The following is a 16,153-nucleotide window of genomic DNA, read 5'->3' on the forward strand; positions in this document are numbered from 1 at the left end:
CCCTTCCCTGGGTGATTTTAGTATCCCTAGGTGTACGGAGGGGAGAATGATGCTTCTTGGCCTCGCAGGGCTGGGTTCAGGCTAAATACCTGGCAGACACTCAGCTATCACTCTGCTGGCACCTACAGAGGGATCCCAATGGATCACACATGGTGCTTTTCATTCCTGGCTCTGCAGGTGCTTCCCAAAGGTGGGGAATGCGTCACGACCCCCAGAGGGAGAACAAAAGACTCATGCAGTGGTGGGAGAGCCTGGAACAAACCCCAGATTTACCAGTAGTAGTTAAGCCATGAGCGCACCAAACAGCCCCAACCGGGAACCAGAGTTCCCACTGTGGTAAGCGGTGTACGAGCAGTGTGTGCTGCAGGTCACGCCGTGCTACAGAGGTTCTGAACGGTAACAGCCACCACTTACAGAAGACTGGATCTTTAGCTCAAGTTGTTGCTGCTCAGGTTATAACCGTTGAGGTCCCAGGTCAGGCTCCAAGATGACGGCCATCAAACAGACACACATTAAGACAGTCCCTATCTGCTAACCCTCCCCTGCACCATGCTGCTCCTGATACTCTCCCGGTCCTTGTGCCTGGGGTACATGTCATCTTCATAGGATCTGGAACAGCTGGATAGCAAGATCACCCATTTTCCTCTCTGCAGATGCCTCCTGCCTCCCCTGTGCACACTTCAGAGACCTGCTCGGCAGCTCAGCCCTCTAGCACTAGCCTCTCTGCAACTCAACTTATTCCCTGTCAACTTTTCTAGCCTTTCCACTGTATTGTACCCAGTGCCAGAGAATCTCAAACCGCACAGGGCCCATGTTAGGTCTTCTCTGAAGTGTGGTTTTACTGCAACACAGCGCCTCCTACCTTCGCATTAGGGTACTGGTTCCACATTGACTCCGAGGGGACAGCCCCAACAGCTCCATTGGCAAAGCTGGTTCGTGCGGTATCTGAAGTGTTCCTTGGTGTCTCCTACCTAGCTCAGTCCTGATGAGCTTGTGAAATCTGACCAGCTCCCAGCGCCTGGTGGCACAGCTTCCACATTGTACAGAAGCAAAGCCATAGCAAAACATAATTAAGGCCTTTCTATCTAGCTGAGATTTTTCTGTAGCACCTATCACCATGGCATCTAAGTGCTATCAGCTTTGGAGTACCCTGTATCTCTTGTGGCTTCAGTAACTCCGATGAAACACTGCTGCAGGAAATGCTGGTAGTGTTCTCAAACCTTGCGGCTTACAGCACTGATACAGCCAGCTTTGGGCAATTACTGCAGGATGCTGCTGATCTGGTATCTCGGGGAACCTTATAGCAGGCCACTTTTCGGTTGGGGTCATCACTGAGTCCCAGCCTCAAGCAATTGATCCAGCATTGACCAAGCGTAGCATAAATGAGTCAGCCAAAACAACCGTCCGAAAGGGGATGCTGGATTCTGACCTTTAGCCACTCAGATAAACTGTCAAGATCCCCCCTGCTCACAGTTTGATGGCAATGAAGCCTAATGGAAGGAGAAAGCTCTCTCGAGCTTTAATGTGAGACAAACACAAATATCTTTAAAACTCCCATCCAGCCTTTTAGTTCATCTGTGCAAGAACGCATTAGGATCATTCCATGTTAAGAGAGCTGTTCGGACACGTGTGTGCTCCCTGCTCCTTGCACTGCTGTTCTTCCCGGGGGCTGGCACAAGGGAGGAAGGTCATTAGATAGCTGCAGGTGAATCCAGCCAAATTCAGTTCACCACATACTGCCGTAAAGCACCGTTCTGTTGACTGTAATACAGGGGATCCGGGCCTGGCCCAGCCATTCACACTGTGCTCCCCAACACAGGTGCCAAATCACACTGAATTCAGTGCTTAGGGTGGTCACACAAGCGTTTGCCCAATAACACCCCAACACACTATGTTAACAATACAAGTGGGGGCATAGCTCACATACTGGCTACTGACCAGCCCAAGAGCTCACTGAAGGCTAAAGGAAGCAGGATTCCAGAGTGCTCTGTGCATTTTGGGGGGGTATTCAGTGCCTAGCACAATGGCATCCTGATCCCCAGTTAGCCCTACTACAATACTCTACTGCTGCCAATTCTGAGCCAGGCAGCTGTTTTGGTTGCTTGCAAAGAAATTCAGTCCTCACTACAAACGCCGGGAAACACCGCACTTGACTGCGAAGTCGGCTGAGGCTCGTTTGACTAACTGCCCCAAAGCCGCCACAGGATCTGTTCTCAGCACCGCCACAATAGTTCATAGGCCCCCTTTGCCATCATAGCTGGGCTACCTCTGTGGAACACCACACTGAGCTGGGTCCGTAACCCCCATGATTCGTTCTCTGTTCACTTAATGACAATAGCCATGCTGGTGGGGTTCCTTCTGAGCCTCCTCCCCCCGCCCCGGGATTCCTCCCTCCCAAGCTTTCAGCCGCTGTTAACGAGGCTGGCAGGTGTGGCCAGTTTCCAGGCCAGTCCTAGCTAGTGGCCCAGCTCCAACCCATTTGCCCTGATTGGGGCTGGAGTGGCAGGAGCTGATTAGGGCTTCCCCAGCAGTGCCCTGCCACAGCCCTCTCTAGTGGCTGCAGCAAGTAGGGATTTATGAGACCGATGCTCAGAAGTTTGCAAGCTTCCAATTACAGAACCAGTTTCTCCTCTCTTGGTTTTCACACCTCAACTGCTAGAACAGGGCCTCATCCTCCCTGATTGAACTGACCTCGTTATCTCTAGCTTGCTTGCTAGCACACATATATATACCTTCCCCTGGATATTTCCATTACATGCATCTGAGGAAGTGGGTATTCACCCACGAAAGCTCATGCTCCAAAACGTCTGTTAGTCTATAAGGTGCCACAGGATTCTTTGCTGCTTTTACAAGCTTCCAAGTTATTATCATGATTTAACATTTTTCCTGCAGCCGTGCCTACAGGTCACCCTGGCTGGGTCCCGTTGCGCGAGGCACTGTACAGCCATGATGTAAATAAGAGCTTCTAGTCTAAAATAACGTTAGCATTAGGCAGCACAGCAGAGACACCACAGAAGCCTGCTAAAAGCCTTCATTTGGGATTTATATTGGAAAACGCTTCTCCAGTCTCTGCCATCTCACTCCTGGGAGCTGAGGACCCGGTCGGTCCCTGGCATAGCGACACTGATTTCACACCCCATCACCCATTCCTCCCCCTTTGCAATAGCCACCCCCCTATTCATCTGCTGTGGTGAGGGGATCTATGGGGCATTTCTCTTTCTAGCGAAGAGATGGGGTGAGAGGAAAGAGGGAAGTTAATTCTGCATGTGAGAATGTGTGTCTTTGACAGAGCGCTGAGGAAGAGTACAGCAGCACTCTGGATGCATTTGTCTCATGGCCGTCTCCTCTCTGCATCTATAATTGCTCTGCATGCCCTTGAATTTACATACAAGACTTAAAACACAATTAATTTTTGGCAGCCAGCAAAGCCCGAATGAGGCTAATCCCTTCAGATTTTGCATTGTTATCTCATTTCAGCATTATATAGTTAAGCTTAAATGGGCAGAGGGGGGAAGTCAGTTGCACTTATCTGAAGACATGTTGGTACCACTGGAAAATATTCAGTGTTCAGAAGGCCTAGTAGCTGCAGAATGGAAGAGCGGAAAGCCATGGAGAGGAAAGAGGGGGCACAGCGGGGTTTTCTGCATCATCCTTTCACCTCTGGGGTTCTCAGTGCAGAGTCAAATCGGATCGCAAGTGAAAATGAAAGTGATGAGTCTGATCTTGTTTCTATTGATCAAACTCTGGTACCATTGTCCATGTTTGATCAATAGAAATAACCCAGGCTTAGAGCAGCTGGGGAGGTGGCAGATTAAAATTGCCTGTGTTGTAAATGCAGTGCTGGGGATGGGGGCGGTTCAGGACAGGGGACTGTGGGTCAGGATTGAGCTGTGCTGGGACAGCTGCAGTGGGGCTCAAGACAGGAAGAGCAGGGGGGCTGTGGGTCAGCAGAGCACTAAGCCTTCGCTCACCCATAGGAGTGAGGGTCTCCGTATATCTCTTCCAGGGCCGGCTCCAGGCACCAGCGCAGCAAGCCGGTGCTTGGGGCGGCCAACGGAAATGGGTGGCACATCCGGCTCTACGGCAGCAATTCGGCAGCGGGTCCCTCACCTGCTGCCGACTGGCTGCCAAAGAATGAAGCAGTGCGGTAGAGCTGCCGCTGAAGTGCCACCGATCACGGCTTTTTTTTTTTCTTTTTCTGCCGCGGCAAAAACGCTGGAGCCGGCCCTGATCTCTTCCCACAGCACAACTCCCTGCTTCTGAGTCAGAGACCCCCACCCCATCCCCCTTAGCTCACTGCAGGCTGGAATTTCTCCATCCACTTCAGGCTCCCCTCCCCTGCACATCAGCTCCTGTTGAACCCCTCATGGGCCGGGCCCCAAGAACATCACAGAAGCCCTGACATCCAATTCACCATCTCACAGGGGAAACAGAGGAACTCATTTCCCTCCACCCCCATATCTCCCCTTGGCTGCACGTCCCACACGTTCTCCCTGTCGGTCAGTTCTGTGGGGGCATCTGGCTGTGCAGTTTCAGGCCTATGTCCCTTCTCGTGCCTTGGCTTCTGGAGCCACTGCATTCACCTCCTTCCCAAAGGGCCCGGGGCAGCTTGCCCAGCTGTTGATGAGCCCCACAGGGGGGCATGAGACACACTGGCACTTAGTCGGGCATGCTGAAGGGAGCTGCACTGGCAGGGGGCGGAATGACCTCCCCACAGCCATGCCCCCATTCGCCTTAGTGACCAGGCCCGGTTCCCGGAGTGGCCAGGGCAGGGCATGCTGCTCCCCACAACACCCTACCCAGGGGTGAAAGAGGGCAGCTGGGTCACTAGGCCCGTGCTGGTGGTTTGTGTCTGGCTAGGAGCCAGGCTCCGAGAAATCACCCACCCTCCAAGAAGCAGCTGCACTGTGGCAAGGACTTAGTCTGCTCCCAGCATGGTGATGACGGGAGGCGAAAGGCTGCCTGGACCCTTGACAGTTCCCAGAGCCATCCCGCCCCTTGCAGAACAGCGGCCCCAGCTCACTGCTCCCGCTAGCATCGCTGCGGGCAGGCGAGACTCACGTGTACAAAGGCTGTAGCTGTAAGTGTGACGTCTTCTGTGGGGCCTGGTAGCCGTAGGAATCGAATCCTCCAATGAAGTCAACTGGGGAGAGGAAAGAATAGGAAAGTGGGTGTCAGAAGGGGCTCCGGCTTCTACTGCAGGGAGATGCGGCTGGAGCAGGAAAGGGCAGCGGATTTTAGGCTCCTTCTTTCTTCTCTTCCCTCCCACCCCTACTCTAGGTTAACGGCCCAATCCCCCAGCAACAGGACTTCCTGGTGGGTCTGATGTGACCATCTCAGAATGGGGAGAGCCAGCAGGATCCTTCCATGCTCGTGTGAGTGGCTGATGGGGAGAAGGTGTGTGTCGGAGACAGCATGTGTTGGACTGCGTGAATGCAGAGTGCATCGGCATGCGAGCATGTCTCCCGGTACCTGGAGGAGGCCCTGAGCCGCTCTCCCAGCAGTGGAAATCCGCAATGACCCCACGGAAGTCAGTGCAACATCCCAGCAGCAGAGCCAGGGTAAGCGAGAGGGGACTCCAGCCCAGCATTCGTACGCCTAGAGCACACGGCCTGCGAGCTCAGTGTGTGTGTCCCAGCAGCCTTCCCATTGCCCGGACGGAAGATAAATGCAGGAAGAGCCGGACTGACTTAAAAAGACCCCTCCCCAGCTCCTTTCTACTCAACACAATAGATCTCCCATTTCACGCTGGACAAAGTGGGTAAAATGACGCTATCATTGTCTCCAAAGTGGGCATTTAAGGAGAATTATGGGTGACTTAAGTCTCATTTAAAGTATGTAATTTAGGGGAATTACAGACACCAATAGATGAGTTTTCATTGCTACGATGGTTGTGATTTCCATCCGACAGATTAATCCCCCCTCAGGCAGTATTAATACAAGGAGCCTGCTTATTGTTTTAGAGTCCATTACCTGGTTTATGAGCCCCGGGGGGCACCCACCAGAATAAACAATACATGGGCCGACTCTGGAGCAGGAGGGAAATGCAAACATGCCAAGTGTGTGGCCTGCCTCCAGTGCAAACGGGGGCTTTCTGTGCACACAGTGTCCAGAGGCAATGGGAAGTGGGCTGCACTGGACATGGATAAGTGGGCAGACCGCTGGACTTGTCTCCTCAGAGCAGATCTTGACCTATACTGCTCCCCTGCAATGTGGGCATCTATTGCTAGGTGAGCAAAATGTTACAGTCAAGATCTTTTCTGCCCAGTGTTTGCAAGCACTGTGTTGCTAACAGGCTAGCAATGTTTGCTTGCCTGCTGCTAGACACCCCCCTCCAGCTCTCTCTCTCTCTCTCACATACACAGGCATGCCTGGCAGGTGCAAATCCTGCTGAGAAATGGCCAAGTGAGTTCTGCTGACTTACCAAGGCAGGTGGCTCCTTACCCCACCTGGATACAGGGGAGGAACTTTGTGGGGCAAGAGGATCTAGGCTGTAGGCTGAGCAGTCTTGAGGAGGAGCCCCTAGGAGCTGCAGAGACTGGGAGGAGGTTTGCGCTGAACTTTGTTACCTGATTGTTGACTGTGTTAATAAAGCCAAATCTCGGGTAGGGGGTGAGTGTAGATGCAGTCTGTAGAGTAGGCTGGGAAAGCATCACACTAACAAAAATCTCATTACTCAGTCAAGCCCTTTCTCCTGCTACTCACAGTTTGTGCTTATCTAGCCCTGGCCAGGATCTGAACACGCCCTACAGCTGGTCACTAGGTGCTGGCCCATGTCACACAGGGCACAGCGAGGGGAAGGATTTTCTCCCAGCTCATAAAGCAAGTTATGAGGACAGCCAGGAATCCCGGCTCCTATCCCTCTCCTGTAGCCACTCTGCCTTACTGAAGCCAGGGAAGATGACAGGCTTGTTATTATATTATTACTGTTTATTATTTATATTGCAGGAGCACCGAGGAGAGCCCCAGTGGATCAGGCTCCCATTGTGCTGTGCAAACATGGAACAAAGACAGTCCTTGCCCCAAAGCACTTACAATTGAAGGCAGGAGACGTGACTTTCCCTGTGATCTGTATACATTTTGGTGGCTTAGTAAATGTTCTCTAGCAATAACAGCACCCCCAGTGGTGCCTGCCAGCACTAGCACTTCCAGGCGGGAGAGGATTCACCCTTGAAGAGTGACACTTTCACGAGGGACTGTGACAATTTGACAAATCCAATGCAGGGCAAATGCTTGCTTCTCCCACCCCACAATACTGCCTGCCCTAGGGCAATACTGCCAGCATTATCCTCCCAGGTTTTTTTTAAAACACAGGTTATGGTGACTTTTCTGCTTTTTGCCCTGGACCAGCAGGTTTTCCGTCCACCTGCCCTGAGCTTCCGAGGCAAGAGGGGAAAGGCTCCATTTTCTTCAAAGTTTGCAAAAGTAGATGCAGCGGCTTGTCCCAGGATTGGCTTATCTCCATTCTCTGTCACGTACCCTCACTTCCTAGCCATCTCTCCATCCCTTTTATAGACTCACCATACAACCCCCTCATCCTCCAGCAACTTCGCCGACTGCCCAACTGCTCCTCTCCTGCTCCCCTCCTGTGTCACCTTCACTGCTTTCCTCTCCCTCCCTCCATTTGCAGACACATTCAGTGGCGTTGTTCTCCACCCCCCTCACTGCCTCCCCATCCCTCTCTGACTCCAGTACAAAACTGCCTGCCATGAGCTCTGACCTCACACCCACCCACTCCCCTAGCTGCTCACTCCAGCCCCAGTGATTTTTCACCACTGGGGCAAGAGGCAGGAAGGGTCCCTCTGTCCCTTGAATTTCCTGCATCTCTCTGGAGCTCCCTTCCCACTGCTATTTCTGAACCGCTGAGTCATTTCATCCCTCTAAATCTCCCTTGACAAATTCCCTTTCCTCTCTCACCTGCGATTGTCTGTCTAGGCCGAGTGCCAGGCGATAACGCCTACTGGTGGTGCTACAGCAAAATAAGTCACACTGTGTTATTCCTATAATTGCCCTCGGCTTTGCCACTTAATTCATCCCGCTGAAACGCTGGGGAGGAATTATACTTCAGAGTCCTCTATGCACTTGACACCTAAACCCTCCCACAGACATCCTTGGGAGGAATTAAGTGATGAGATGCCCATGAATCCCCTGCAAACTGGGCAGCCACTTCGCTCCCCAACGTGAACGTAAGGCAGCTTTTGGACAGAGAAACTGTATTTAACCAAATCAGGTTCTCTCCCTGCAAAGTGGAACCTCCGAAACACTCCAAGAGGGCCGGTGCTGCCGATCTCCCAGAAATCAATATATAAATCATTTAAGAAGCATTGAATGCCATGGATTGTCCTACTAGTGTTCTGGAAATCAGAGTGAAGTCAAAGGGGCCATCCTTCGGGCTGATTTGTCTTTCTAACTTAATATTCAATGACCTCTCAGTTTTGACGGCATTCATCCATTTCCAAATCTAATAAGATATTCCATTTAAAAAATGCATTTGAATCTCAGCTACAGTGGCATTAATATTAAAAGTGTATTGAATGTCTGAGTTTGTTTGAATGCCGTAAGCTGTGTGGAATGCAAACACAGTTCAAAGACAGCAGAGGCAGATAAGCCCCTTGCCAGATCTCAATATACATAAGCAACTTATTACAACAGGCGGCATCCAATTTCACATGGAGATTTTTATTTTCCACTACATCGGTTTGAAATGCTGGTGGAAGAGAGATGCAGAGCGCAAGCCAGAATGTAGATCTCTCTCCGCCCCTAACAAAGAGGAGGAATAAGGTAGCTGAAGTCGACGTACTTAGACCTACTCACCGCGGTGTCTTCACTGCGGTAAGTTGACTGCTGCCGCTCCCCTGTGACTCTGGTGGAGCACAGGAGTTGATGGGAGAGGGCTCAGGGGTCGATTTATCGCGTCTAAAGACGTGATAAATCGACCCCTGCTGGATCGATCCTGCCCACCAATCCGGCGGGTAGTATAGACATACCCTAAGGCAGAGATGGCCAAAGCCAGGGTCAAATTGCTCTGGGATGTGGCCCATGGTTGTCCAATACAGTGACTACAGGTCCGAACGTCTGCCAGTGCAATGCATTCTGGGACCTATCGTCTCCTCCAGGCATGGCTTTGTGATTAAAGAGGAGAGCAGCTGCAGCCTGCTTTATTTTTGTAAGCAACACCCAGCAAGGTGCCAATGTGACTCTGTTTGCCCAGGTTTGGATACTTCTCTATTACGCAACGCTAGAGGCCAGCTGAGCCAGTTCCTCCTGCACTGCTGGGTTCAAGCTGACTCGTACATACAGTAGCTCGAAGCTATGGCTTCAAACGCTACAGCTACAGCACTGAAGCGCTTCAGTGCAGACACTTTATGCCAATGGGTGGGGTTGCCAACTTTCTAATTGCACAAAACCAAAACCCCCTGCCCTGTCCCTTCCCTGAGGCCCCACCCCTTCTCTGAGACCCCACCTCTGCGCACTCCACCCGCCCCCTCATAGCTTGTCCTGCCCCACCCTCACTCATTCGCTCATTTTAACCAGGCTGGGGCAGTCGGTTGGGATGTGGTGAGAGCTCCAGCTGGGGGTGTGGGCTCTGGGGTGGGGCCAGGGATGAGGAATTTGGGGGCTTGGAGGAGGCTCAGGGCTGGGTCGGGGGTTGGGATGTGAGGGGATACGGGCTCTGGGCTGGGGATATGGGCTCTGGGGTGGGGCAAGAAATAAGGGGTTCAGGGTGTGGGAGGGGGTATGAGCTCGGTCTGGGGGTGTGGGCTCTGGGGTGGGGAAAGAAAAAAGGGGTTCAGGGTGTGGGAGGGGTTATGGGCTCAGTCTGGGGGTGTGGGCTCTGGGGTGGGGCCAGGGATGAAGGGTTTGGGGTGTAGGAGGGGGCTCTGTGCTGGGGCTGAGAGGTTTGCAGTGCAGGAGGGGTCCCAGGCCTGGGGTAGGGGGTGGGGGTGTAGGCTCTGGGAGGCATTCACCTCTGGCGGCTCCCAGAAGCAGTCAGCACGTCCCTCTGGCTCCTAGACACGGGGCAGCCAGGTAGTTCCGCTCAGTGCTCCCGTCTGCAAGTGCTGCCTCCGCCGTTCCCATTGGCCACAGTTCCTGGCCAATGGGAGCTGTGGAGCCAGCACTCAGGCTGGGGTCAGCGCACAGAGGCTCTGTGGCCACCTCTGCGCCTAGGAGCCAGAGGGACATGCCAGGCACTTCCCGGGAGCTGCACGGAGCCAGGTAGGGAGCCTACCAGCCCCATGCTAACTGGACTTTTAATGGCCCAGTCAGCAGTGCTGACTGGAGCCACCAGAGTCTATTTTCAACCAGATGTTCTGGCTGAAAACCTGGCACCTGGCAACCCTACCAACAGGAGGGGTTCTCCCGTCAGCGTACATAATCCACCTCCCTCAGAGGTGGTAGCTAGGTCGATGGAAGAATTCTTCTGTCAATCTAGCGCTCTCTACACAGGGACTTAGGTTGGCTTAACTCCATCGCTCAGAGGTGTGAATTTTTCATACTCCTGAGCAACATAGTTAAGTCAACCTAATTTTCTAGTGTACACCAGGTCTTAGACACCACACTTAGAACTGCTAATCCAGTTACTATAACTGGCATGTGGAGACAGCCAGAATCAAAGGTTTCATTTGGCTCCTCAAGCAAGAGCTGGTATCCTTCTCAGAGTCTCTTTGGAGAGATACCTAGCCAAAGCGGGCTGGCGGCAGAAGCACAGGGAGAGCCCAAAGTTAACAGAACTTTTTCAAGTATCCGAAGTTTCAGACCAGCTTTGAATCTGGGGGCAGTCCTTGCTTTGCCTGAAGGGGCTCTCATCCCTCCTTCACAATCACAGTGATAACAGACTATGGCCAAAGGGAGATCAGAGGGGAGGACCAGTCTCCCCAGTGCATCAGGGGCCAAACCACACATGAAGCTTGTGCGCTCAGGGGAAATGTGGGATTTGCATATGCAGTTTGGGCAGCCATTTTGGAAACCTGAGTCTCCTGAGGTGCCCATTATAGAATCATAGAAATGTAGGGCTGGAAGGGACCTCAAGAGGTCATCTAGTCCAGCCACCTGGTAAACCTAGACCAACAGGGATTTGTCCAACCTTATCTTAGAAACCTCCATTGATGGGGATTCCACAGCCTCCCTTGGAAGCCTATTCCAGAGTTTAACAATCCTCACAGTTAGAAAAGTTTTCCTGCTAACTAGCCTAAATCTCCCTTGCTGCTGATTAAGTCCATTACTTCTTCTCCTGCCTTCTGTGGACATGGAGAACAAATGATCGCTGTCCCCTTTATAATAGCTCTTAATATAGTTGAAGACTGTTCTCAGGTCTCCTCTCCATCTGCTTTTCTCCAGACTACACATGCCCTGTTTTTTTAACCTTTCCTCACAGGTCAGATTTTCTAAACCTTTTCATTTTTGTGGACTCACTCCAATTTATCCACTTCCTTCCTAAAGGCCGGCACCCAGAATTAGACACAGTTCTCCAGCAGAGGCATCACCAGTGCTGAGTCCAGCGGGACAATTACCCTCCTGTGCCTTACATACAACTCTCCTGTTAACACCCCCCCAAATGATATTCGCCTTTTTCCCAACTTGCTGACTCAGATTCCATTTGTGATTCACTCTAACCCCCAGATCCTTTTCAGCAGTGCTACCGCCTAGCCGGTTATTCCCCATTTGGTAGTTGTGCATTTGATTTGTCCTTGAGAAGAGCAGTAATTTGCACTTGTCTTTACTGAGTTTCATCTTGTTGATTTCAGATCAATCATCTAATATGTCAAGGCCCTTTTGAATTCTAATCCTGTCCTCCCAAGTGCTTGCAACCACTCCCATAATGGTGTCATCTACAAATATTATAAGCACCATCTCCACTCCATCATCCAAGTCATCAATGAAAATATTGAATTGTACTGGACCCAGGACTGACCCTCCCAATTTGACAACTTTATATGATCTGAGCCTGCCCCTGCACGGGTCCCTTCCCCCATTGCGTTCCTGCCCAGCATGCTGCAGGGAGGATTTCAGGAGCCCTTTGAGGTGCTGCAAAGCAGCAGCTAAAGCGTGAGGAGCCCGAACATACCCTAGGTAGGCCTGCATCAGGGACATTTACCAGGCAGAGATTCTAAGAGGCAGAGATGGGGACTTAACCCCCAGAAAAAATCTGGTTACACACTGGGAGAGATCTAAGAACTTGGGGGCTCAGTTTCGCTGAAGTAGCAGCTTTGGATGATGAAATGAAGGCAGCTAAAGCGAGCAGAAAGATGGTGCAGTGGTTTGTGCACCTTGGGAGATTGAGGTTTAAATCTCTGCTCCACCTCTTTCTTCCTCTGTGGCCTTGGGCAACTCACTTAGCTTTTCTATGTCTCTATTTCCCATCTGTATATTAGGGACACACAGAGCTGGGTGAGGCTAAATACATGGAGGCTTTGGAGGCGCTCACATAATTTGGCGACGTGAGTACGTAAAATCGAAGGAATTCATCAGTGACCTACCAGGCCTCCTACACGAGTCACTTATTTGATGTGGTGTGCGGGAATGTTCCTTGCTGGGGCTGGCTGTGAGAAAATCACTGTCTCCGTTTGGTTATTTGATGCTGCCAACTGGAATTAATTATTTGCAGATGAGGAGTAAATGCCACTGGATGATTATCGGTGTGATTGTGTGTTTAATTATTGGCTGAGCACTCCACGCTTGTATGTGGCTGCCTGCAATATCGTTCAATGGCAATAAATTAAACAGAATTTTTTTTAAAACTCTCCCATAGCTGTGCTTACATTTCCTTTCCTCTGCTGGGTTACAAATAAATGGAGTCGGTTGGATCGGTAACAATCTGTGATTATGGCTCTGTGGGTATCCATCTTTCTGCACAGTGTACTGCCACTCCCATGCTATTCTTCCTGCTGGCACTGCTGCTACCATTTCAAAAGCTGGATAGGAGGAGATAATAGTTCATATTTACTGTAACTGACTATTGTACAGAAGGGCGAAGAAGGTAAAAGAGCCCACTCTGGTGGAAGCCAGGAGAGAAGGAAGGATGCCTTAGTGGTTAGAGCACTGACCAGAGTTCAATTCCTGCTCTGACACAAACATCCCGGGCATGTCTCTTTGTGCCTCAGTTCTAAAATGACGATCTCATGTCAAAGATTGGGAGGCTCTCCAATACTTACGGTAATGGGAGCTGTGTAAGAACAATAGGACATGAGGCTAAGGACTTGTCTACATGGGATGTGAATGTACAGTGCACTAGTGTGCTGTGCAGTGACATCACGTGCAGACACTGCCACAGCACAGTGACTGTGCTTTGATGTTCTGCTGTTGGACACAGGACTATATCAAAGCGCACTATGTACTTTTAGTGCGCTGTGGCAGCGCGCCCGGGGAACACTGCTGTACAGCAAGTGACCGTGCTATAGAGTCACACCCTGGTTTGCCGCATACTAATGTCCCCTATAGGGAAGCCAAAAGAGAACTGCCGTGTGCAGCGAAACTTTTAAAGGAAATACCTGCTCCCACAATTATGCCTGCTTAATTAATCCAAATCCCCCTTTCCTTATAATGACAGAGCAGTATTTAACAGTCTGCCGTGAGTAGAAAAAGTGCTATTAAGAAATTCCCTTGCAACTGAACTGGGAGTAACTGGTTGTTAAGGCATGTAATACTGGGGCAAATGCTGCGATCCTTACTCAGCTTTTAACTCAGGCTATGTCTGTCTACACTACAACTTATGTCGGCAAAACTTATATCGCTTGGGGCAAAACTTATACCAACCCCCTTGAGCGACATATGTTACACTAAAAGCAGCAAAGAATCCTGTGGTACCTTATAGACTAACAGACGTTTTGGAGCATGTATTCACCCACGAAAGCTCATGCTCCAAAACATCTGTTAGTCTATAAGGTGCCACAGGATTCTTTGCTGCTTTTACAGATCCAGGCTAACACGGCTACCCCTCTGATATGTTACACTGACATAAGTGTTCGTGTGCACAGTGCTGTCATTGGGTGAGCATATGCCGCCGACATAGCTTATGCTGCTTGTAAAGGTGGTTTTTTATGTCAACAAGAGAGATCTCTCCTGTCGGCATAGAGCATCTTAGGCTAAGTCCAGACTACCCGCCGTATCGGTGGGTTAAAATCGATTGCTCGGGGATCGATATATCGCGTCTAATCTAGACGCGATATATCGATCCCCGAGCGCGCTTATATCGATTCCGGAACTCCATCAACCCCAACAGAGTTCCGGAATCGACAGGGGGAGCCGCGGACATCGATCCCGCGCAGTGTGGACGGGTGAGTAATCCGATCTTAGATATTCTCACGTAGCTGAAGTTGCGTATCTAAGATCGATTTTCCCCCCGTAGTGTGGACCAGCCCTCAGCCGGACACACTGCAGTGGCACAGCTGTATGGAGCAGCTATGCCATTGCAGAGCTGTCTGGAGAAACACACCATTTTGAAATGAATGTTTGGCCCAAGTTCTGCTGATGGCTAGGAAGACCTGTGTTCTTTATGTTAATTAATCCTTTGTACTGGCTGAGCTGGGGGCTCCTCGGAGCTCTTGTAGGTCTTCATGTTGTAAAGAAAGGTTTGCTAAAAGCACTTGTGTGTGTAAACATCTCTGTCTTTTGCAAACCTTCCTCCATCATGCAAAGACCGACAATAACAAAATCAAGGCCATTTCATATGATTGGTATCAGATTAATAAAAACTTACAGTTATGGCCCCAAATCCTATAGTAACATGATTGTTATGCTGAACAGTTTGAGACCAGCGTGAGTTTTGGCAATTTGTCCTCACATCCATCCCGGGTGTGTTACTCAGTAGGGCCGTTTTGGACCTTTGGCTGCTTCTGGATGCCCAGATGACACTTTAGCACAGATGGCTTTGTGTTTTTCCATCTGTGCTTGGCTGGAAGGTTGCGGCTGCTGCTGGGGCATCTCGTTACAGTTCTCCGAGGCATTGCCTCCTCCAGATGGGGCAGTGCCAATGCCTTCCACCTCTTGGAATAGTCAGCTGGTGTTGAGCATGGTGGCCCACTCAGTAAGTGGCAATTCAGACAGAAAGAACTCAAAACTGCTATAGGCTCCTGGAACAGGTCTCAGGTATTGGTTCTATTCTCCCCTGTTCAGGTTCATATAGGGCCCCCATCATCACAGGATCTGAGCACTTTCCAGACACGCATTAAGTGACGTAACTAGCAGCGGTCACATGTTTCTAATCCATGAATCCCAGAAGAGTGTCCAGGTGACCCACAGCTGAGCTGGTTCAGCACACCGTCCCCGGAATGACTGTGATGCTGGAGGTAGGGTTGTTCAGAGCATGGCACGTGGCCAGTTTCTGGACCCAGGTTCTCCCTGAAGGCTCATCTGCACCACAAAGCTCTCTTGTGCTAGGACTCAACTGGGAAGAGCAGAGTTAGCCAATCCAGTGCTGACTATGACTGTGTGGTGTCGTGTTCAGCATCACCCCAGCTCATTGTGGTTAGGCCCTGCCCCCAGAAGGCATCGGGTTGATCTACACTCAGGCTAACTTTTCACCCATGCTTTTATCCAGAGCCAAAAGTTCCCAGATGCTATGAAGTTGCTCTTACTAACTCTACAAATCTTGAACTTCAGGGGGCCCCACACCCCTGCTCAGAATCCCAATCCATCAGCAAACCACTTCCCCTCATAAAAGGAAGAGTTTGAGATTTCCAGGAGAAGTCTCCTAAATGAACAGGTGCATAAACATTGATCCTGCTGCAGACAAAAATATGCTGGAAGTTCCGTGTCTTCAGTCGCTATTTATCGCCCCATATTGATATTTTATGTGGCGCTTTGCTGCGCCAGACACCACAGCACCCGGCTTTAGAAGGCAGTGAACGAAACGTCCACATTTTCGCGCTAATCAGTTAATTTAGCCATCTGTCACCACTGGGCCTGAAAACGTGATGCAGAACCTGGGGTGTGGTCGGCTGAGGAAAAGCAGAAGGGTGCTCATCCTGCACATGGCTTGTGCGTTGGGTAGTCCCTCACTGGGGCTCAATCCAAATAAGCCTGTTGCTCCCACTGACTTCCACAGGAGCTGGATTGGGGTCTAATGCCGTAGTGGTGCTTCCTATGGACCTACTGGGTATCATTAACTATTTAGCTTCACTCAGCCCCTTCATCAGAGACAGAGCTGGAGTGG

The 16,153-nt window shown here is 50.8% G+C and overlaps 1 protein-coding gene across 1 annotated transcript in view; it reads right to left on the reverse strand.

Annotated features, from left to right (window-relative positions):
* NKAIN1 (sodium/potassium transporting ATPase interacting 1) overlaps positions 1 to 16,153 on the reverse strand; it is a 234,648-nt gene that overhangs the window by 25,794 nt on the left and 192,701 nt on the right. The window contains exon 6 of the mRNA XM_030538934.1: positions 5,062 to 5,143. Within this exon, the coding sequence (XP_030394794.1) occupies positions 5,062 to 5,143 (82 nt within the window). The remainder of the gene's footprint in view (positions 1 to 5,061; positions 5,144 to 16,153) is intronic.

The sequence above is a fragment of the Gopherus evgoodei genome, chromosome 20 (genome assembly GCF_007399415.2).
Source record: "Gopherus evgoodei ecotype Sinaloan lineage chromosome 20, rGopEvg1_v1.p, whole genome shotgun sequence".
Taxonomy (NCBI): Eukaryota; Metazoa; Chordata; order Testudines; family Testudinidae; genus Gopherus; species Gopherus evgoodei.